Raw genomic sequence first — 23,687 nt, 5'->3', positions numbered from 1 at the left:
CACTCTGGAGTCACAACTGTCCTAAGGATACTGTCCTCTTCCTTAGTGCCTATTTTTGTTGTTGTTTTAGTTTGGTTTGATTTGGTTTTTCAAGGCAGGGTTTCTCTGTGTAACAGTTCTGGCTGTACTGGTAATCCCTTTGTAGACCAGGCTGGCCCTGAACTCACAGAGAACCCCCCTGCCTCTGTATCCCGAGTGCTGGGATTAAGGGTGAGTGCCACCACCCCTCAGCCCTTAGTCCCTATTTTATTTTCTTGTCTTTCTTCTGGTGCTGGGGATGATACCCAGGGCCTCGGGCTGAGCAAGCCATCTATCACTGAGCTGCAGCCCCAGCCTTTACCTTTCATTTTCTAAGGTAAGTAAAAGCTAAGCAAACCCATCTTAGCCTCCATTCACAGACTCCGGCTAGAATGCCGCTGGAAGCATGGCTCAGAAACTTGACTGGGACTTCCAAACTAGATCTGGACTACTGAAACACTGTAGCAAGTGATGCCCCAGGTCATCACGTAACTGTCCCTTCCTTACTCCTTCCTTGTTTATTCCCCCCACCTCCTTTCTTGATTAGGCTCAGGACAGGAAGAGGTCAGAGCCACCTCTGCTGTCAAGAGCTTGCCTGGGATGCACTGAAGTACCAATTTTGGGTACATGCCCCATGTGAGTTTTCAACTCACCAAGCCTCCCCTGCTACTTTCTAGGAGATGCCCAAAGAGCTAAGAAAGCAGAACATGGGGGCTGTGGCTTCTGCCGGGGGCGGGAATGGGGCTCTTCTTGCAAATAAAACCTTAAAAAGACTTTTGTGCATGAGCGTTTGCTTGCATGTATGTATGTGCACCGTGCACATGCCTGGTGCCTGAAGAGGCCAAGTGGGGGCAGTGGGTCCCCTGGGACTGGAGTTATAGCTATAGTCGGTGCTTGGTACTGAACCTGGGTCCTCTGTCTTCAGCCATCTCCAGCCCCAAGGATTTGTGGTTTTGCTGAGGACACACATGTGCTAGGAAAGTGCTCGATCACTGAGCCCCACCCCCACCCCACAGGGCTCCTCTTATTCCTACTTATTGATGTGTGTACCACGTGTCATGAAATGCGTGTTGGGATCAGACTCTCTCCTCCCAGGTGGACCCCAGGGACTGATTCAGGATAGCAAGCTTGGTGGCAAGTGCCTTTACCTGTGGAGCCATCTTTTTTCACTTCTATTTTCAGACTAGGTCTCACTATAGCCAGGCCAAAGTGGAGTTCTATAAGGCATGGTTCAGAATAATACAAGCACATGCGAACAATTTCAATGTTCTTGATGATCTCGGCATTTGCCTGACAGCAGACACCAGTTTATAGAATTTCTAACATTCATGATGAGCAGATCACCAAGGAGCAATGGGGTGTGAAGAACATGAAATAGTCAAGAAACCTGGAGAATTCTGATGCCATTATATGGAAAATTCGGAACACACCAGTCTAGAGAGAGTGAGAGAAAGCTTCCCTGGTGCTTCTGAGTTGGGAGCAGAAGAGTACCAAGCTTCTTTCTGAGGTAACGGAAGTGTTCTAAAGATGACTATACTGATGGTCACTGAACTCTGAATATACCAAGCCACTCAACACAGGGTCAACTGCGAACCATATGATGTGTGAATGTCTCAACAAAGATGTTAGGGGAAATAAAGGGGGCAGAGGGACCAATTTACTGCTATGGTCTAATGGGCAGCAGCTGGAAGCAGAGGGTTGTGACACTGGGTCAAGCTGGAGTGGGGACAGGCCTGTGCTGCTGGGATGCTGGTTCACCGCTGGGAGAACCCTTAGTTCATATTTGAAGCCGGGGGTGGGGGGATGTCACGGCTTGACTGGTACCCAGATCCAAGGACCCTCACTGCCAGAGCTGGAAGAGGCTGATGGGGGGGGGCGCTTTCTCTCAGCTGGCCCTTTGCTGTTGCTGGGCTGGATATGAGCCATGCTGTCTGAGACCTGGGACCTCAAGAGTTTGCCAATACAAGGCAAGGTCTGTCTGTAAGAACTCTAAAAGTAGCTGAGTGGTGGTGGTGCACGTCTTTTGATCATAGCTCTCAAGAGGCAGAGGCAGATCTCTGTGAGTTCGAGGCAGCCTGGTCTACAGAGTGAGTTCCAGGATGGCCAAGCCAGTGCTGTTTCACAGAGAAGCCCTGTCTTGGAAACCCAACCAACCAACCAACCAACCAACCAACCAACCAACCAACCAATCAAACAAACAAAACTTCTAAAAGTAGGAACTTCTTGACCTATGGCAACAAGTGATTTAACAACTATGTATTCTTACTAACATAACAACTTTATTAAGTCTTCATTCCTGTACACACATATGTACACATGCAAACACTGTTTCTGCTTTCCCCACAGAATTTCAAGGTCCTTTTCTCCCCCAAAGCCTGAAGCCCTGGGCCCCATGCAGTGGATAGCATGGGGCCCAGGGCATGCACACCTGTGCATTCTCTAGAACCCAAGACTGCCATCTGCCCCAAGAGGGTGCCCCACAAGCTCTGTTCAACAACCCCTCCTCACACCTTAGGTATACAGTGACAGACTTTCCTCTGATCTCAGAGGGCCTGCTGTGTTCTCCACTGCCCCGCCCCTCCATCACACTACCCCCATATCTTTACTCCATTACCATACCCTGAAGGCTCTAGTAATAGAGCTGAGTGGTCTTGGGTCCGAGCTGCTGGGATCAGGTGGCTGCAGTCCATGAAGAATCACATACCACAGCCCACACAGACTGGCTGCCAGCACTCAGAATGCTGGGAGCTCAGGATTTCACACGCCACAGCCCTCCCACAGACTGGCTGCCAGTACTGTAGCTCAGTGTTTCTCCCGTCTCTTCCTGCTTCTTAAGTTTTGCATTCCCCATTTCTATCCTGACTCTTGCTACAAAACTGATCTGAGAAGACTTCTGGGTATATTTGGCATGCAGTTGCCTCCCCCACAGGGCAACAGATCCGCTTGTGAACGAGCCTCCAGCTGCTCCCACCCTAGCCCAACAAAGCTCTCCAGGCTAAGCGCTGGCTTCTTCATAATGCTCGATCCACAGGCTGCTCCCCTCCCAGGAAAGCAATTCCTCTGTCCAGACCTCACCGCTCAGGCTCTTGGGGTTTTTCTGCAGTCCAGAGCAGCAGCCTCATAACTCAGATTATCATGGTGGCTAATTTTTCATCCTTGTTGTTTTATAAGCTTCTTGGTGGCCAAGGCTGTGTCAGGAAAGTCATTCTTTAATCTCCAATGCCAGATGTAGAGTAGGTACAGAATAGATCCTCCAGGAATGAGTGGCCCACTTGGCCATGAGCTCCTGGAAGCAGGCTGTGGATTCCTGTGTGACGAGGGCCAGGCATTCATATTTCATATCAAGTAAAAGGGGGACTGCCTACAGGTCAAAACCAAATGTCTACATTACTTTTTCTGAGGTCTTGCTATGTTGCCCACACTGGCCCTGAACCCCTGGGTTCAGGAGCTCAAGTCTCAGGCCGCAAGCGCTGGGACTTGAGGTATACACCACTCTGTCAGACTTAGAGATCCACATCTCAAAGGCAGGCACTTCCCACACACACACATACACACTAGTACAGCACACATCCTCTTAGGCACAGCATGGAGAGGCCCTAGCAGGGAGCCTGCTCTTCTGTGGCTGGTCTCCGTGGCTCCAAGCTGTCCCAGCCAGGGTTCTTCTCAAGCTCCCAGAAGAAGAGTTGCCGCTGGAGGCTCCTCAGGTTCTGCAGGGCCTCGGGAGACAGAGGCTCAGCTGCCTCGTCCAGTTCTAGTTCTTCCTCCTCTGTGAGCCAGTCAGGGGGCTGAGGGGAGCTTCTGGAGATGTAGCCCTGGTCCGACTGCACTGACTGCCGCTGCTCCTCCTCAGTGGGTGTGCAGGGGTCCTTGAGGGCGGGCCTCCCCCAGCTTTCCTGGGCCTGTCCGCTCAGACTCCGCTGCAGTACCGAGAGCATCAGGCCTTCCAGCTGCTCCCTTGCATCACCGTGGAAGTGGTCAGGTGATGTCACTGGAGTGCTACAGAGCGGGGAGTCATCTGAATCCACGGGGAGGCAGAGGACGCTGTTCCTCTGGGCCCCCAGCAGTGGGCAGGCTTCGTCCTCTGCCAGGGTCAGCTGGGTAGCAGCTCCACCGCCATCCGGAAGAGGAACAGGTACCACCACATGAGCTGCAGGCACCTGCTCTGTTGGCTGCACCGTGGTTTGGAGGGTCTGAGCCACGAGCTCTCTCTGTGGCCGCGGCTGCAAGTCAAGCTTTGCCCCTCCACTTTCTCCCTCACTGACACAGACATTTACCCCCAGGCAGCCCTCAGAAGGCTCCCGTACCAGCGGCTGCTGTTTGACAATTCTTCCCCGCGGTGGTAACAGTGGGTCTTCAAACACTTCTTCATCCAGAGATGGCAGGTCTTGGTCACCTGCCAAGCAGAGGTTCTCCCGCTCAAACCAATCAGGGTACTTGGTTTGCCACTCCTGGAACCTAACCACAGCCTCCTTGAGCTGCCAGCCACTAGGGCTCTGCAGGTAATTTTCCCCGGCAAGCTCTTTGACATGGTGCATCCGGCCAGGTTCAAACATCTCTAGATCCTGGATTCGGAAGTAAACCTCCTCAAATTTGTCCATGAGTGGGTACCTGGAGGTGATGTTGAAGAGGTCGGGGACATCGCTCTCACTACTGATGCCACTGAAATAGCAAACAATGTAGGTGCCAAAGCAGGCTGGCCTCTTGAAGTCTGGCAGTATCATGTTCATGGCTGCCGTGAAAAGGTCCCCAGCAGGCTTCCAGTGGTCACACCGTAGCTGGACAGCAGGCTCGGCCCAACCCAAGATGGCCTTCCACTTGGCCTGGGTGCCTCGGGAGCACAGGATGAGGATTTTGGAGTTGCTTTCCACCATTTCCTGCTTCTGTCTGCTGACCCAAGTCATGACCCCCACCTCTGAGATAGCCTGCTCTTCCAGGAGGTCGAGGGCTACTTCGGTGCCACAGGCAGTGATGAGGAACTGGGCAAACTTAAGGACCACCTCCACATAGAGAGGGTGATCAGCCGAGTAGACAATCCAGACTTTCCTGGGCTTCAGGGGCGGGGGAGTCAGGCCAGTTCCAGGGGAGAAGCCTGTGAGAGAAGAGAGAATGCACGCTGAGTCTCACTTGCTGGGCAGACCCCTCCAGGGCAGCGGTTCTCAAGCCTTTGGGGTCCAATGACCCTTTCACAGATATCCTGCATATCAGATATTTATATCACCACTCAGAACAATAACAAAATTATCGTTATGAAGTAGTAACAAAAATAATTTTATGGTTGGGGGATGACCATAAATAACATAAGGAACTGTTTTAAAGGATTGAAGCATTAGGAAGGTTGAGAACCACTGCTCTAGATCCAGCCTATGAGCTACCTGCACCAAAGGCACAGTTTGGTTTTCTGTCTTCAGCGAACAGCCTTCTGGGTAGGCCATGCTACTGCACTGCCTTGCAATGTGTGAGAAGTCAGTGAGGAGCCTGCCTGTATGAAGAAGCCTCAATCCCTCTCCTTCACCCTGAACTCCCCCCCCCCCCAAGTTCCATCTGGTTGTTGGCCGATACTTTAATCATTTTAAACGAAAAAAGGGCAAAAAGCTGGATGTGGCGGTGCACCCCTTTAATCCCAGCACTTGGAAGACAGAGGCAGGAGGATCTCTATGAGTTCTGGGCCAGCCTGATCTACAACATAAGTTGTAGGCCAGCCGAGGCTGCATAGTGAGACCTCCTAAATCAAGATAAATAAAAAGACTAAAAGGTAAAGGATCTAGCTATGGAAGAGAACCCCTGCTCAGGTAAGAGTGTTCTCTCTGCAAAATGTTCACCTTGCCTTCTTTGTCTAAGCGATTAGAAAAAGGAATTCTGGACCCTGTGTTCGGGGTACCTCAAAAGCCCTCTCTGCATGAGGTGGGGTGGGGCCTTCTGGAAGTCTGGCCAGAGACACACCCTGCCCATCTACCCCAAGAAGCCATGGCCAGGCTTTAGAGAGAAAGGCAGAGCACCTCAGAGCGAGCTACTAACCGTTGCATTTGGAGTCATCACCAGGTTTCTCATGATCAGACCCTGCAGGGAAAAGAAACATATCGAGTGGCTTAATCATTCCAGAGAGAAACAGGGGCCCATTCCCAGGTGTCAGATGGAAGAGCAAAGGAGAAGCCCCTAGTTGGTGACCACAAAGACATTTCTGGGCCTCTGCATTTCTGAGTCATGCAGCTGTGTGGGCGTGAACCCCAGGCAGCTATCCCAGGAAGTCGTATGAACAGGGGGCTACAGCTACTAAGGCTTCCAACACTCCAGTTTTTCTTTGAGGAATGGGTCTGTGGTGGTACATTCTAGAGACTGTGTGGGAAGTGCTGGGCCCCTCAGTCAGCTGGGTCTGGATTATCTGTGGTAATCACCAAGCTGGGTGCTCCTTGGCCTTTCTTTACAGTTCTGCTTCCCAGGCCTCTGAGAGAAGACTCCACTGCAGGGGAGGGCAGTCCACCCAGGAAGCAGGCATCTTACAACACTGCCTGCCAGAAGTAGCCCCCATGGCCATTGCAACATTTCCTCTTGGTGTTCTTGAGGTGAGGAAGGGGAACCATAGTTTTAGGTAATTGTTCCCCTTGGCTGGACACGTGACCATGAGGATTATTTTTCTTTGGTCCAGGGAGGGGACCCAGGGCCCAGTGCATATTATGCAAGTGCCCTAGCTCTAAATTACATCTTGGCTCCTGAAGAAGAGACTTAGAATCTTAACTTCAATCCTCATTCTTTGGGCCTTTGCCCAGAATTGGCAAAAGACTGTCTGATGACTAGTGAAACGTAACGGCAGCTGGGGCATTACCATGAGATGTCACATGACCCTCCCCAGAATCTTGTGGACCCCATAATTCAAGATGAACGAACCATAATCCATATGAGTGTTGGCAAGAGTAGAAATAGCTTCCCAGATGACTGAAGACACATTTTGTCATAGGACAGGAAAACTTAGCCCTTCAACCTGTCAACCCACACCCTCCTGATTAAAACTCTGCCAGCAGAAGGGTGTATGGAGAATGAACTCTAGTTCTTGGAGGCATCCTAGCTCACAGAGAAGGAAACAGAATCTAAGGTAAGTCATTACAAAGCGGGTAATGAGCAAGTGTTTAGGTTCCTGGCAGCTGAGATCACCAGGTCATATAACAGAAGCCACATCTGTGTTTAATTTGGCATTAAAGGGTGGAGTGAAGGGTACCCCTTAAACACAGCATGGGGGGGTCTAGACTGTGAGACTGGGGCAAGAAGGGAGGTCACCATGAGCAAGAGAAGAATGGGAAGCCCCGCCCACTCCTTACCAGCCAGCCTCCGGGTCATGCAGATGATCAGCAGGATGACAGAGCCCACTAGCAGAATGGCGATCACTGTGATAAAGCCATACACCCACAGGGGAATAGAGTCTGTGACAAACACAACAGTGTGAGTCCGGGAGGGGCCCCACACACCCCAGCCCAGGCTCTGTCTATACCAAGCTACACTAATGATTTCACCCGTTGGCTGTCTGTGGGTGTAGAGTAGTCTGCCTTCCTGGATTGGCTCAGGGGTCAGCTGGGACCTCATGTGGTCCCTTGGGAATGACCTTGACTGTAGGAAGGACTTACCTGCAAGGGAAACTGTAATAGAACAAAAGGAAATAGGGACAGGGTTACTCTTAATGATTAACAGTCACCCAAGCCCATCACAGATGCCCACTGACGGCCTTAACTTATCATAGATGCCCACTGATGTCTTAATTCATGGGAGACACCACAGAGGGCCTTAACCCTGCAGTCAGGTACAGCTACACTTGGTGTAACCTTGTCCCTGGAGTCCCTTCAGCTGAAGCTTTAAGTGACAACGTTATTCCCATTGGGGCCAGGGTTCCTTCCACCACCTCTGTCCCCTTTTGATCTGCATATGGCAGGGGCTGAGAGCCAAAAACATGTGGGCTCAAGTAGGAACCTGGGGAAAATTATTATCTGTGCCTCAATTTTCTCATATATGAACTTGGCATGTTAAAGCACTTCTGCGGTACATAATTCCAACTTTGTGAGATTAACTATCTCATTTTTCACCCAAGGAAAATGAGTTGATAAGAAAAGTTAAACACTGCTTGGTGGGTGGTGGCACATACCTTTAATTCCAGTGCTAGGGAGGAAGAGACAGGCCAAGATCTAAAACTATAGAGAAATCCTGTCTCAAAACAAACAGCTGGGCGGTGGTGGTGGTGCACGCCTTTAATCCCAGCCTTTAATCTCTGAGGCCAGTCTAGTCTACAAAGCTATATAGAGAAAAAGGTTAAGCCCTTTGCCTTCCGGTGAAGAGGTATTGAAAGGCAGCAAGGAGTCCAACCTGGGAGTTTCAATCTGCACTCTACCTTGGCCTCCAGCATTTCAAAGCTGAATCTTCCTCTCCCCACACAGACTCCTCTCCACGGACAACCTTCCTCCACTCTAACCCCATACACACCAATGACAGTGGTTTCTCTCCTACCTGAGGCCTTTGTGATCTCTGGGCAGTGCACAGTCACAGCATGTCTCAAGCAGTCATTCAGGCAGCTGTTGAAGAAGGGCTGGACCTGGGGAAGCAGAAGGGTGAGGAAGATGCCCATCCTACCAGAAGGGCGACCTGTGAGTAACAGACCCTGGCTGGCTGTTGAGGTGCACATGGTAGTGTGTATCTATGTCCCAGCTGCTCAGGAAGCCTAGCTAGTCTGCTCAAGGCCAGCCTGGGAAACACAATAAGACTATTTCAACAGGCCTATGCTCCTTCTTTTCTTTTTAAAGATTTATTTATCTTATGTACATATGAGTGCTCTGTCTGCATTTACACCCTTATACCAGAAAAGGGCATCAGATCCCACTGTAGATGGTTGTGAGCCACCATGTGGTTGCTGGGAATTGAACTCAAGACCTTTGGAAGAGCAGCCAGTGCTCTTAACCACTGAGCCACCTCTCATCCTGCTCCTTACTTTTCAATGTGGTTGTTCTACCATGAGGAGAAAGGCAGCCAGAAACTCCTAGCCAGTGGCGGCTGGAGCTGCAGCCCTCCTGCCTGCCTCATCCCTCTGAATGGAAAGAAGGCCACTTGTGCATGCTCACCTGCACATGGTGGTTGCAGCACCAGTTAGACTTGCTTAGAGTGAGTGTGACGTTGACTCGCTGGTGGAATTCTTCTTGTCTGGGCTGGAGAGAAAGACAGAATCTGGGTAAGAGTAAGAACAACCCCTGGCTGGACCAAACCCATACATAGGTGCATCCCCACGTTCAGCACCGACACCATGTCCAAAAGAAAGGCTGAAGGGGAGATTAAGGAGATAAAGCCAAGGCGAAGGACGAGACACAGAGAAGATCTGCAGAGTTGTCTGCTAAACCTGCTCCTCCAAAGCCAGAGCCCAAGCCTGAAAAGGCCCCTGCAAAGAAGGGAGAGAAGGGGACAGCAGATGCTGGCAAGGATGCAAATAATCCTGCAGAAAATGGACAGCCAAAACAGACAAGGCACAGAAAGCTGAAGGTGCTAGAGATGCCAAGTAAGATGTGTGCATTTTGATAACTGTGTACTTCTGGTGACTGTACAGTCTGAAATATTATTTTTTATCAAGTTTTTAAAAATGCAGAATCTTGCTTTACTTTTTTTTTAAAGCTATGTTGTTAGCACACAGAACACTTTGTTGTTTTGGTTGCGGGGGAGGAACATGTGTCACTAACAAAATGTCTCCTAAGCTAGACGGATGATGGTTGATGGAAAACATCTCTCCTTGACAATTTAAAGGTCTCCTCTTAGCTCAGGAGAGACTCCTGGTGTTGGCATAGGTGGCCACCATGGCACAGAATGCCTTGTGTGGGAAAACTCTAAATTCATTTTTTTATATCATCTTCCCCCATACCATCAACATAGACTTAACTCCCTTAAAACCAGAGACCTGTTGGAAATTGACCCCCTAAAATTGGTTGCTGGTCTATTGGGCAATCTGGACTTTGCAGTGATAATTATCCTCAAAGGAGCATCGGTTCCTTTTATAGACAAGATTGTGGATCTTCAGAATGATAATTCTGCCATTTTCATTTTGTTTCCTGAGAGTCAGGGTTGGCTTGTGAAAAAGTTGTTAAACAACATCCTTAATGTGAAATGTCAACCCTCACTCTAAACTCTTCCCTTTTCAAAGCATTAAGACTTCACCGGGTTTTATAGTGGCTTTCTGATTTTGGTAGTGCATACAAGAAGGGCATTTGGAAGTTCTTGTAAACTGTTAATGATTGTCTGCCCATGTCCTGCCTGAAATACCACGACTGTTTATGGAAAGTATCTTTAATAAAGCTGGATAAGGTTTGGCTTGGAAAAAAAAAAAGAGCTTGCGTTTGTGCTGGGAACTGTACTGGTGCCCCTTACAAGTGCCAGGAAGAAAAGGCTGTTCTGATTTCTGGTCCTGAACACCTGGTATTTTGCAGGGTGACTAGCCTGTGGTGAGTTCATCCACACATCTAGCAATGGGCATTTCCCTCTTTGCTCTGGCTGCTGGGGACTGGGGCACCAATCTGTGTATGTGTGTCAGGTGTGCAGCAAACACAGCACACTTTCTGCTCCCATTCGGCCTCATCGTGCCTGTTTCCTTTCTGTCTTAATCACCTCATTTCTTTTTACAATGCCAAATAATTTTTGAGAGAAAGTATAACAAATGCAGGAATCAGGCAAGAATGTGGGAACGTGAAAAACAGGGAATGGCTAGGGTGTGGAAAGTATGGGTGGGACAGGGAGCTGGGCAAAACTGTCACTACTTTACCAGCTGAGGATTCAGTCACAAGGAGACCCTCAAAACAGTTACCTAGCAGGAAACGAAGACAGAGGAACAACCCCGGCAGACAGTTTTTCTACATCTTTTCAATTGCAATCCTACATGAGCCTCACCACAAGGCCTGGCAAAAGGAGAACTTAAACTTCTGGGTTCAGATATACAGTCTAAAGCTTACTCAGCCATTTTACCTATGTCATAAACTATTTTCAACTAACTACAAAAGCAGGCGGGCGGATCTCTATGAGTTCCAGGTCAACCTGGTTTACAAAGTAAGTTCCAGGACAGGCCCCAAAGCTACACAGAGAAACTCTGTCTTGAAACTCCAAAAGAAAAAAAAAAAAAAGATGCCAGACCCCTCTGCCTCCTGAGATGGAAAGGCAACGGCCAAGTGCACCTGAGTGAAATGGGCTCTGGGAACAGGGTTAGCTAGGACCAGCAGGAAGGAAGCAGAGAATTTGAGAGTATTTTAATCTATGTCTCAGGAGGTAAGAAATACAGGTACCGCAGGTATTTGCTGGATGTCATCAAAGCAGTGTTGGTCTCCTGAGTATGGGAAACTACCCAGCAGGATCTGGTAGGGGGTGGATTCATTCCACAGGGTGAAGCTCACACGCAGCTGCTGGGTGTCCAAAGTCTCCACAGTGATATTGGGATCCCATAGGCTGCCTGCCAAGGGCACAGGGTAGGTTGGGAATTAGGAGGGTAGGTGTGTCCATGGGCATGTGTATCATGCAAGTTAGCATACCCAGGGCAAGGTATCCGAGGCCAGCCAGTTACCTGAGTTCACACACGGTGTGGTCATCTTCATCCTGGGGTCCTCGCAATCTGCCAACCCCAATAAAAGAGAAATCAGTAAGTCTCTGCCTTTAGTGAGTTTGTTCTGGAAGATCTGGGGGTTTCACTTTGTTTTTCTGAGATAGGCTCACTCTACATAGCCCTAGCTGTCCTGGAACTCACTACAGACCAGGCTGGTCACAAAGATCTACCTTCCTCTGCCTCCAATGTGCTGGGATTAAAAGCATCCTGGGATCAAGACTGCTGTGCTTCTGCAGAGCCTGTTCAAAGACAGCCTGCTCCAGGCCCAGACAGCTGCCCCTGGCCAAAGATCCCATCAAACTGGGGCAGCCTGGCTATCTGAGGGAACCCCCTGACTCAAGCATATTCCTCCGGAGCTCAGAGCTTACTTCATGTGACCAGAAATCCCTGGTTTACTCCAATGTTCTCCCATACACATCTTGTTGCCCAGAGTAACCTTTGCCTTTTCGTTCCTCCTGACCTCTTCGGCCTCTCTGACCTCTCCACACAGCTACTAGGTTCTCATTCAGGCTGGGTGCCAAGAGTCAGCATTTATTCTTTCATTAATCTCCCCCCCCCATAGAACTGAGGATCAAATCCAGGCAGGCATCTTGCCACCGAGCACCTGGGCAGTTCCCAGGGGCAGGGGAGGAAGGGAGAACAGTCATTTACGAAGTCATCTATTGCGCCTCCTGTGTGGATGTGGCCCTGGGCACAGCACATACAGTGGAAATGACTGCTCTTTGCAGATTGTTTCCATAGCAGAGACCATTGAAAGTGGATTGACAACACGCAGCATCATGGGAGAGTAAGAGGATGTGTAAAGGAAGCAGGTGAGTGGATGTAAGTGCATGCATGAGTGTGTGCTTCTGGGTGAGGAGTTGTCGCCATCTGTAGCAAACATTTCTTGGGCTGGACTGTGACTAAGTGGTAAAGTGTTTGCTCAGTGTGTACAGCCCTGAGTTCTCTCCCCATAGTCATAAAACAAACACACAAACAAACAAACAAGACAAAATTTCTTGACTACTACTAGGTACAATGAGAAATGATGTCAGCGGTGCCAAGGTTCTGGGAAGGCAGAGACAGAAAGTGACACAGAAGGTTATAGGTTAGCTGGTGGTGACATAGACAGATAGCCTGGGCTGGTGGGTGGGGCAGGAGAGTAGGATTCGTAGTGTGGGTGCCAGCCAGGTGCAGGTGGGGTGTGGGGGTGAAGGAAGTGAGGGAAGCCGAGTCCAGGCTGAGTGCACAGGCCACAACCCTTCCAGGATCTGACATTTTCTGGGATGGAAGTACTTCTCTGCATAGAGGCTGCCAACACACCCCTGGGGTCTCTCTACACATTTAATGTTGTGCAACAGAGGACAGATGCTGCCTTCAAGGCAGAGAGGTTTCGTCCTCAGCTGGGAGCACTCCCAGGCCTGGATCTGCAGCCACTGCGGAGCATCTTGGGTTCTGCTGTCTGAGCCCCCCCCCCACCTTCTTCACGAAGAGCGCAGGGCCAAGCGGACACCTGGAAGGGCACTCTTACCAGGCACAGAGATGATCTTGGACTTGTGGTTTGGGTCCCCATCAGGGATGGGCTTGGGCAGGTGGTGAACTGTCACCTCATACTCCTGGCCAGGATCTACCACAAAGTGGCTGAAGGAAAACCGCCACTAGGGACAGGGGAAGAAGAGGGGATGAGATGGGTCACACACACCCTCACCCACTTATCGCCAAAGTCCCAGTTTCACCTCCCCACAGTCAACTAAAAACAAACAAGCAAAAGGATAATCACAGAACCCCAAACTAGAGGCATGATATCTGCGTCCTTTCTACCTGTTTAAAACAATCCATCAATAGACGGCCATGCCACTCACATGTGGGACACACACACACATGAATGAACTGGGCTAACAGAATACCTGGGTTCCTCCACTATGAATTGGAAGGAAGGAAGGAAGGAAGGAAGGAAGGAAGGAAGGAAGGAAGGCAGGCAGGCAGGCAGGCAGGCAGGCAGGAAGGAAGGAAGGAAGGAAGGCAGGAGAAAGGCAGGCAGCTAGGTCCAGTGGGAGGCATAATAATAAGCAAGGATGGGTGTGCTAGGATCTAACCCTCATGATGGTTCACAACAGGCAGCCATGTTGAACTCATCCTTCCAATTAGATGTACCTTTGAGGACACTGTCATTTAGGAACACAGTCCAGTCTGGCTGCCTTCTTACCCGCCTATAATGATGCTGCAGCTTGGTCAGAAACTCAAATTCAACACAAAGCTGTTCGTTGGTGTTCAGCTGCAGGATGGACAGCTCTGCTCCTTTGAGGTACAGGATGCTGGCTGCGGGCCAGGGAGGAGAGGGGCACACAGATGCAGAGCAGCCCCACCCCCCAGGGTGTAGACTTCCCCATCTGCTCTTACCTCACTCCCCACTTCCCCACTTACAGAAAGTACCTTCTAGTGGGATAAGGACAAGGGACACTCTATACTAGGAAGTGGCCAGAGGCCTGGCAGCAGGGCACAGTGTCAATGACAGGGACCGCCTCATTCTCCCAGAGACTGCTGCAGTGAGCATCTAGCACACCAGCTAGGGACCTAGAGAGCACTTGCTGCCATCTCCACAGATCTGGGGCTCACTCCGTTCTGCAGTCATTCACTCCTAAAGAGGTTTGGAGTATGTTTTAAAAAGTGCTGGCTCCTAAGCTAAGAGAAAAAGCAGGTGGCAAACTGCTACCATTTTTTTTTTCCTAGTACATAGTTGGAATTATTTATATAATTAACCACTTGCCTTTTTCTTTAATGCAGAGGAAGGCCTCTCCTAAAGACACTGTGAGTAGAACATACTCTGTGGGCACACATCTAGCACTGGAAAAGCACTGGACATGTAAATGATGGAGCTTTCCAGCATCAAACATGAGTCAGTAGTGGCGTCTTCCAAGAGCAAACCCAAGCCCTGGCTGCTGTGGCCACTCACCGTCTGTCTGCAGGGTCCATTCAATGTGTAACACAGGGACCAGGTCTCCGTGCTGGGTGGAAGAGAAGTTCAACTGGACATGGATGTGTTTGGGGGAAGAGGGAGTCAGGTTTTGATGGTGGATCCAGCTGTCATGCAGGCAGGTACCTGGCCAGGAGAACAGCTATCAGAGACTGCACCCAAGACCCTGAAATCCTCACGGGGTCCTGGGTGCTGCTACAAGTTCCCAGACAGTTCACAGTCTGCGGATGCTAGAAACCTTCCAGGTGTGACCTTGGCAAGCTCTCTGCCCAGCCTTCTTTTTCCTAATGCTGGTCTGGAATGCCCACAAAGCTCTGGGTCTCAAGATCCTTTGGGGAAAAGGGTTTTTGAAAAGAAATAGGGGCACAGGAGAGAGGGGCAGTAATGAGAGCTTCTCATTTGTCTTGGCCCTCAGTTAACACACTTGAAGGGTGTGTCCCATTATTTAAACAAACAACCAGGGGCTGGGAATTGTGGCTCAGTGCTATTTGTCTACTGTGTCTGAGGGCCTGAGTTCTATATCCATCAAAGGAAAATACTTTTCATAGACCAATAAACAAACAGGCAAAAAAATTAAAAAAACAACAAGAAAAGCCATCACCATGCATGCCTGTGACAAACTGAACGGATCAGGTACAAAGTCAGGTGGACTAGGGTACCACCCCAGGCAACATCCAAAACCCAGGTGGCAGCTGGGTACTGCCTGGCTTTTGCATAACAAATGAAAGGTTTCCACAAGAAGCACTGGTGCCTATATCCAAGATGGCCCCAGGATGGTGACAGCACCCACCGCGAGCACACAGGAGGCCCCTGCAGAAGTGAGCAGGAGGCCCTCACTTCATCAGCAGAGCAGCAATAAGTGGAACAAAAAAGAGGACTTACTATTCTTGACTCTGCAGCTCAGCCCCTGTGGGAAGGAAGCAAGTGGTGATTACAATGAGAAAGAGCAGGCTCACTGTGGCCCAGCCCGCCTGTTACACCCCTCGAGAACAGTTGGTTCACACAGCCCTCCTGCCTCCTCACAGCACACTCTCCTCACAGAGAGCAGCTCTGCCCTCAGGGAACATAAGTCTCCTGCACGTTTTTCTCCTGTCTGTTCGGTCGAGGGGACGATGTGTGGTGGGTAGACAGCAAACAGAATTGGAGGCTTTTTTACTTATTTTTTTGGCTTCTGAGACAGGGTCTCACTCACTATGTAGCTTGGCTGGCCCATGGCTTCCTATGTGGACCTGGTTGACTTGGAACTCACAGAGATCAGATTGCCTCTGGCTCCCTGATTGCTAGAGATAAAGGTAACCAAGCAGGGCTAGAATTGGAGGCTTTTTGAATAACTGTTATGAGCTGGGAATTTAAAAAATAACAAAAACAAAATAAAGGCAAATAAACAAAACAGAGAGGGTTTTCCTAAGAGGTGAAGGGTCAAATTTACATTTTGTTTGTTTTTTCGAGACAGGGTTTTTTTTTTTTTTTTTTTTTTTTTTTGTGTAGCCCTGGCTGTCCTAGAACTCATGTTGTAGGCCTCAGACTCAGAGATCTAGTATGCTCACACACACCTTACTAAAGCCTCCACTTAAAATAAAATCAGAGTGGCCTAACACCAAGTTCACAGCAGCGTTGGGAATGGCCCAGGGCAGGGTGTGATGTGGGAGGTGGTGAAGGCGGCCCTTCACAGGCACTGGGTAGGGTTTCCACGGAGCCCCGAGAGAGTCACTCCAACAGTGCCCAAAGAGCCGGCTGGTCTCCCCAGCAGTGTCTGACACAGCTGCTGAGGAATGAATCGCCTCTAGAGCCACTCTACACTCCCTGCCGGCAAGGCAACAAGGAGAGACCCTAGAATCCAGGCTCTGCCACTTCTGGATCTTTGAAATTCTCAGATTGGCCCAACCCATGCTGCGGCCAGAGACAGATGCGAAGCTGAAGGAAGGGCTGGATAAGGGGTGCAGGGTGACGCATTAGGTGTAGGATGGGCGCTGACTGACACCTGCCTCCCTGGAGCGGGCAGTGTGCAGGACTCAGGGTCATGTCCTGATGTCATGTCATGTTAGGATCCATTCTGCATCTGCTATTTTATCTGCGTCCTGCTTGTTTGGGACACCAGTTCACATGCTCTTGGGGTCCAGACTTCTTGTCCCTGAACCCGTTCTTTGTGATTAATTGTCCTCCACTGTCCCTGGGCTCACACCACAGCCTGCCACATGTTCCTTCCAGGTTTACAATGAGACCCATCTGGCTGTCTCTGCTCACTGTGACAATGCCATACTCTCTCCTGATTAGCTCCTTTCTTCCCATGTGGGACTGCTGTGAACTGGACACAGAGGGACAGAAACTGGCCTGGAGACCAGGGACTCGTACAAAAACGGCAAACATATATACCCCATGTGGGGTAACTCACCACGAGCTACTTAAAACCCAGGGCGGGATGGCACCCATCCTGACAAGAAGGGGAAGTGGGAGGGGTCAGGAAACGCTTGGCCGAGGGCAGAAACAGCTTGATTACTCAAGTGCTACTCTTTCAGTTTTGTCTGTTGATAGTTGGATCATGATCATCTATGAAAGGGAGTGGGGAGAAGCTACCAGAAAAAGTTTTATCAAAGTCCACCTGTCGCCTCACCAGAGACAACAGCTGCCTTGCTGTAACAATTCTAAACTGAAAATCAAAGAAGGGTGAGGGAGATCAGGAGGAGGTGATGTCTCCTATTACCAGCAGCGAAGTAAAAGGCACATTGCAAAGATTAGGGCCTCAGAGGGAACAAATGTGGCCATCAAAAGGAACTGCCTTTGGCGAACAGGCTTAGGTGTGATGTAGGGAGCTATTGTTTTTAAATATCTCAGTACAATTTTTAAAAAGGAACCCCTATATTACTTGATAAAAATGAATTTAAAAATGGAAGTTTATGATGTTAATCTAAACAAAAGATTTTAAAATTAGGTAAGCAAATGAAAACATTATTTAGGGAAGGAAATAGGGAACTTTTATAATGAAATAACTATTTTATGTGTATGCGTGTTTCGCCTGCATGTATATCTGGGTGCCACATTCATGCCTGCAGCCTGCAAAGTCAGAAGATGGAGTGGGACCCCCTGGAACTGGAGTTACAAGAAGTCACGAGTCACCATGTGGGTGCTGGGAATTGAACACGGGTCCTCTGGAAGAGCAGTCAGTGCTCTTACACTGAGCCGTTTCTCCAGCCCTTGCTTATTCTTTTCTTATCATTTAGTTCCAATATAGAATCTACACTAATGTGTGTGGGACTGGGGTTTGCATGTGCACATGTGTGTCTCACTCTCTCTACCTTACTTATTTTTTTAAGACAAGGTCTCTCACTGAATCAGAAACTCATCGTCCAAGCTGGCCAGTGAGCTCCCAGAACCTACCTATTTGTTTTCTAGCACTGGGGTTATAGGCAGAGCTGCCACACCCAGTTTTTTATGTGGTTGCTAGGGACCTGAACTCAGGCCTTCATGCTTGCTAATAGCAAGCATTTTGCCCACAGAGTCATTTCCTCAGCCTCTGCAATTTTTTTCATTTGTATTTATTGTGTGCGTGAATGCATGTTGGCACACATATGGAGAGGTCAGAAGGCAACTATCAGGAGTTGGTTCTTTCCTTTCACCCTGTGGACCCCACAGATGGAACTCACCTCATCAGGCTTGGTGGCAAGTGCCTTTACCCACTGAACCACAACAGTCCCTGTAATCTTATTTGTTTGTTTGTTTGTTTGTTTGTTTTTTGAGACAGGGTTTATCTGTGCTGCCCTGCCCCCTATAATCTTCTTAATAATATAAAATGCATTTGATATCATCTTTGGCCACTAATAACATAAATCTTGGTCTGTCCAATAATTTTCTCTCCAGCTGACTCCTTAACCCTTATAAGAATCCTATTCCTGGAAGTACAGGTATCATTCAGTAGGAAATGTTCATGTACAGTCTGGTTCAATCCCACAGCACACATGCAAGCCTGGACACCACCCCAGATACCAACACCAATTAACCACCCATTCCCCCAAAATAGAAAGACAGTATCATTCATCACTGGGCAGTGGTAGCTCATTCCTTAATTCCAGGACTTAGGAGGCAGAGGCAGTCGGATCTTTGAGTCAGAGGCCAGTCTGGTCCACAGATTTGAGTTCCAGGGCATCCAGGGCTACACAAAGACATCCTGTCTCAAAAAACCAATACCAAAAAAAAAAAAAAAAACAAAAAACAAAACAAACAAACAAAAAAAAACCCACTTTTACCAGCCACTTCCTCATGAATGGCTTTGTTAGCTATCTTGTAGAAATTAGAGAATATTAGATTGATGAATAGCTAGGATAGCAGCTAGTACTCACTGAACTGCCCTTGTGTAATCATTGTTTTTAATCATTGTACCTTAAGCTGCGATGCTGGCAGCCCCTTACCACATCTTTGGCTGCAGTAAGAGGCTACACAAAGCCACTGATGGTACCATCCAGGTCTCTGTGTGTCTAGACAGTGATGTTCACATGAGGGTAGTCACCTACCAAGACATTTCTCAGAACATCTCTCCACACAGGTGATTCACATCTGTGGCCCTGGGAAATCAGCCAGGTGGCTCCAGGTCCCAGAGCTTCAGTGTGCTTGCTTTGTTCCAGAACCATGTTCCCAGCACTGTTACCCTGACTCCCGGTAAAGGGATGTTTACAACAAACAGGCCCCTCCTCTGTACTCAAAGCAGAAGTGAAAGACTGGTTAGCTCTGGGCATTGAGCAGCATCACCAACAGCCTGACACTGCACACCCCAGTGTGCAGCCCAAGGTCTTCCCAGACAGCGCCAATGCTGATGCCTGTAAGGAGAGCGCCACTTCTGTTAGAGATGAGGACACAGCGCTGTAGAGCAAGGGATGCAGAGGCTTGCCTGGGGCCAGGTCTTCTGACTGGGCTCCCTGCTCCTGTTTGCTAGTTGCTAATTGATGCCAGGGTCTACCGGCAGATTAGCCTGACAAAGGCAGTGGGCAGCCAGGGTGAGATGGGGTCAGCATGAGCAGGACCAGCTCCCTGCTGGCAGAGTGGAGAACATTCACCATAGGAGTACCCACAGAACACAACTTTTTAACTTAGGAAAGAGTGGTAAGGCTGAGCACAGCTCCCGGCAACCGCAAGATAAGAGGGCAATGCCAAACAGTCATTCTACTACAAGTCAAAACCACAAGCACTCAGGAAAAGGAACTGATGAGGGTAACATACATACATCCTGTCTGTAGACAGTGTGAGCGCTCAGCTTGCAAACTCCCGGGAGCTGCTTGCTGGCTTTCCTTAATAAGAATGGCAGTTAGTCTGTGGTGGTGGTTTTCCAAATTACTCTCTGTATGTACAGTTAGTGTAACCACCTTTACCTTGTTATTCTTCTGAGATTAAAAAGGAAAACAAATCATTGTCAAAACGGTCAATGTCTAGTGATTATGTATCCACAGGCTGTAACGGGCAATGGCAAGCGATAAAGTGAGTAGAAAAGGCGGGGGGGGGGGGGGGGGGGATTGGAGAATGGCAGTTAATGGAGACCTAACTATGAGAAACACAGGCAGGCCAAGGGAATAAACTAGTCATGGTGTCATGGTGTCTCCAGGGTTGGTTTCTTGGGAAGAGTAGTCACCCCGGTTTTGAGGTGCTAATTCCAGGCAGCCAGAACAAGTGTACTGGCCTCAGTTACCACTGCCTGAAAAGCAGGGGGACCTCCTCTTTCTTCCTCAATTCTTTCATACTTTCATGCAACACATATTTACAGCCCCTAGGCTGTGCTTGCAGCGCAGAACAAGGAACAGAGCAGGTATGCTGAAGCCTCTTTCCTTCCGGTCATAGGAAGGAGTGACTGAGAGCTAAACCAATCAGTTTTCAACAGTCATTCTCTTTTGTTTAGAAAGTGGCAGGCTCCCTTTGAGATGTCTCATCCAATCCTCTCATGGTGGGAATAAACCACACTGTGTCCACTAAAGCTGTGTGTGTGAATGAGTGTGTGTGAGTGAGTGTGTGTGTGTGTGAGCATGTGTGTGAGTGAGTGTGTGTGTGTGAGCATGTGTGTGAGTGAGTGTGTGTGTGAGCATGTGTGTGAGTGAGTGTGTGTGTTGTGAGTGTATGTGTGTGTGAGTGTATGTGTGTGAGCATGTGTGTGAGTGAGTGCGTGTGTGTGAGCATATGTGTGAGTGAGTGTGTGTGTTGTGAGTGTATGTGTGTGTGAGTGTATGTGTGTGAGTGTGTGTGTTGTGAGTGTATGTGTGTGTGAGTGGATGTGTGTGTGAGCATGTGTGTGAGTGAGTGTGTGTGTGCTGTGAGTGTATGTGTGTGTGAGTGTATGTGTGTGAGCATGTGTGTGTTGTGAGTGTATGTGTGTGTGAGCATGTGTGAGTGAGTGTGTGTTGTGAGTGTGTGTGTGCTGTGAGTGTATGTGTGTGTGAGTGTATGTGTGTGAGCATGTGTGTGAGTGAGTGTGTGTGTTGTGAGTGTATGTGTGTGTGAGTGTATGTGTGTGTGAGCATGTGTGTGAGTGAGTGTGTGTGTGAGTATATGTGAGCATGTGTGTAAGTGTATGTGAGTGTGTGAATGTATGTGTACAGTGTGCATTTTCCTTTTTGCAGTTCTGGCGATGAAACCCTAGTTCTAGTCTCTTAAAAAGGACAAGCCAACAAGGAAGCTGCCAGCCTGTGGAGATGAGTTGTCTGTGAGCCAGCAAAGAGGAAGAAAAAGGAAGCCACAGAGAAATGTGGCCACCAGCACCTCTTCAAATAAAGTCAAACCCTTTAGGGGGCTGCAGAGGTAAGGGGCTCAGCATGAAAAGCAGCTGTCCCTCAGACAGGCAGGGTGAGATTCCTAGTGCCCACACGGTGGCTCTCAACTGTCTGCAACTCCAATTCCAGGACATGCAATGCCCAACTAACTCCACAGCCACCAGGCAAACATGTGGTGCGCATAAATACATGAAGGCAAAACACACACACATAGAGGAGAAAACAAACAAAATTTAAGTTAAAAATAAAAACTAAAACAACAACAAAAACCAAAATGTTTTGGTAGGGACAGTGGCGTAGAGCATAGACTAGCTGCTGTAGCCCTCACAACCCCTTGAGCTCAGTTCTCACCCCATCTCCCTTTCCTGCTCCATAGACGCCCACATCCTCCAGCCATATACTTTACCCTGCCTCACCTAGGGACGCTGGCTGAGGCACCGTCCACCAGAAGCAAGGAATATTTTAACCAGACTGTTTCTGAGACCTCCCACTCTGGAACAGAGCCTCCCAAATGTCTTTTCAAAGAAAAACAGCCCAGCTGGAAGTTATTTTTCCCCTCCTGGAATTTTGCAACCCCGCGGGTTGTACAAAGAGCACTTGCTCCAGGCTGCCTTGCAAGCCAGCTTCCATATCCTGAACACTGGAGTGCCAGGGTTATTTCTTCAGTATCAGTTTACTTGTCTTTGGAAGGCCCTTGGCAGGTGACAAGCCACAAAAAGCAATTCTCCATGTTGTGACACTTTTTCTTGTCAAAGATGTCACTCTGCTTTGCCCAATATGGGACTCACTAGGACATTTCCCAACAGCCCTGAGATTTTTTTAAAAACACATTTTCCCCTGTGAAACAGTCACCCTCTTGGTAAATCTACAAAATTAGATAAAGAGCACTCTCCTTTTGTTTCACATCCTCTGACTCAGCTACTGAACAGTTTCTGGGGTCAGCAGTGGAAGTAGAGGGGAAGGGGCTGGGAATTTCGAGCAGGCTGGGAGGTGGGAGAGGAGAAGAGGAGGAAAGTTTATTTGTGGAACAGGCAGTCTGTTTTGCACCGGTTAGGTTTTTTATGTTTTGTTTTGTTTTGTTTTTTTCCTGACAACTATCGGGTTTAACCACACCGTTCAACCGTCAGGGGTGTGTCAGTTTCCTACGAGCGCAGCGGGGGTCCTCCTTGGTAGTCACCAATTGGCAGACTTCCAACTCGCCCATCCCACGTGTTAAAACTCAATTCTGGGATTCTCGGTTCTGGGACACGCATGGTGGTGGAGAGATGGGCGCTATCTGTCAGTCCTCCGCTGCTGTTTGATTCCCCTGGGCACCGGGCGTGCCCGGACTACCAACCTATGGGGACCCCCGAGGTCGGGCTGGCGCGGCTGAGCCGGGTAGAGCTGGAGGATGACTTCCCAGGCATCAGGGAGTTGGGTGCCAGTCCAAACCGGTTCAGCTCCTGCCAAGACCCCTTCTCCAGGTCCCTGTCCATCCAGAGCCGCCTCTGGTGTCTGTCTCCCGATTCTGAGGCCCCGACGGAATTGCCACTACCGCCTCGCGCTGCCGGTGACACCATCGCCCGTGTAGTTTCCCTAGGACTCCCTCTCACCCCGCGGCCACACCGCGCGCGACTCCACTCCCGGAGTCGTCGCCAGTGCGCCTCCATGTCGCGCTCACGACCGGGGCCTCCTCCGAGTCCCTCCCCAGGCTCGCATCCCCGACGGCCGTCGGCAGCCCTTCGCACTCCCGACCGCCCCTTCGACACCCCTCACCACCCTCCGCCGTCGTCTCCACCACCCGCGGCGGCCCCAGCATCCTCGCTACTACGCCGGGTCTCCGTCTCACCTCCTGCGCGCAGACTGGGGCCGGAACGTCCAAGAGGCGCGGGGAGGCGCGGCCCGGGGCCAGCACGCTCAGCAGCAGAAGCAGCCGTCCCAGCGCGGGCCCGAGAACGACCGGCGGCCGGCGGCGCGGAGTCTCCATGGCCCCGGCTCTGTCGCGGCTGGCTCCGCCGGACGGCAAGGGCCCGCGATGGGCTTCCCCAGCCCGGGACTCGCGCTCGTCCGCGGCCTCCTTCCCCCGGCTTCCGGCTCCTCCGGGGGCTGAGGGCGGGGCTTGGCCGGGACTTGGGCGGAGCTGTGCTTCCTCTGTCCCCGCCCCCGCCCCTGCCCAGGTGAGTGAGCTCTCGGCATCCTTGGCTAGGCAAGGACTGGAGTCTTTTACCAGCCCCGCCCGCTGCCAACCTGCTGTGGAGCGAGACTGCCCTAGCCACCGTGCCCTCCCCGTTTATTCTGACCCTGTGCAGACCTATATCTCCACTTAGTCCTTTTAGTCTAGTTCCCGACTCAGGACTCAAGAGAGTCTTGTTTCCTCAGTCTTTTTTCCACTCCG

General features: G+C 49.9%; 1 protein-coding gene across 4 annotated transcripts; it reads right to left on the bottom strand.

Moving 5' to 3' along the window:
- Positions 1–2,275: 2,275 nt before the first annotated feature.
- Il17ra (interleukin 17 receptor A) lies at positions 2,276–23,393 on the bottom strand. Of its 4 annotated transcripts, none has more exons than XR_007835758.1 (13): positions 23,142–23,393; positions 15,453–15,477; positions 14,550–14,696; positions 13,803–13,915; positions 13,128–13,254; positions 11,579–11,626; positions 11,304–11,467; positions 9,111–9,194; positions 8,503–8,587; positions 7,329–7,643; positions 6,034–6,075; positions 2,447–5,107; positions 2,276–2,401 (listed from the first exon to the last, which is right to left on the bottom strand). XR_007835758.1 is itself a non-coding variant. In XM_051203555.1 (13 exons), the coding sequence occupies exons 1-13, from the start codon at positions 23,277–23,279 to the stop codon at positions 3,615–3,617; spliced, it is 2,580 nt and encodes an 859-aa protein (XP_051059512.1). In that variant the 5' UTR covers positions 23,280–23,375; the 3' UTR covers positions 2,276–3,614. The 4 variants fall into 4 exon arrangements, 3 of the variants coding, with proteins under 3 accessions (XP_051059512.1, XP_051059511.1, XP_051059513.1); XM_051203555.1 differs by having other exon boundaries at positions 2,276–5,107; positions 7,329–7,430; positions 7,632–7,643; positions 23,142–23,375; XM_051203554.1 differs by having other exon boundaries at positions 2,276–5,107.
- Positions 23,394–23,687: the final 294 nt, after the last annotated feature.

Source organism: Phodopus roborovskii, unplaced genomic scaffold (genome assembly GCF_943737965.1).
Source record: "Phodopus roborovskii unplaced genomic scaffold, PHOROB, whole genome shotgun sequence".
Classification (NCBI taxonomy): domain Eukaryota; kingdom Metazoa; phylum Chordata; class Mammalia; order Rodentia; family Cricetidae; genus Phodopus; species Phodopus roborovskii.
The sequence above is the reverse complement of the archived record's forward strand: the minus strand, read 5'-3'. Positions and strand labels throughout refer to the sequence as shown.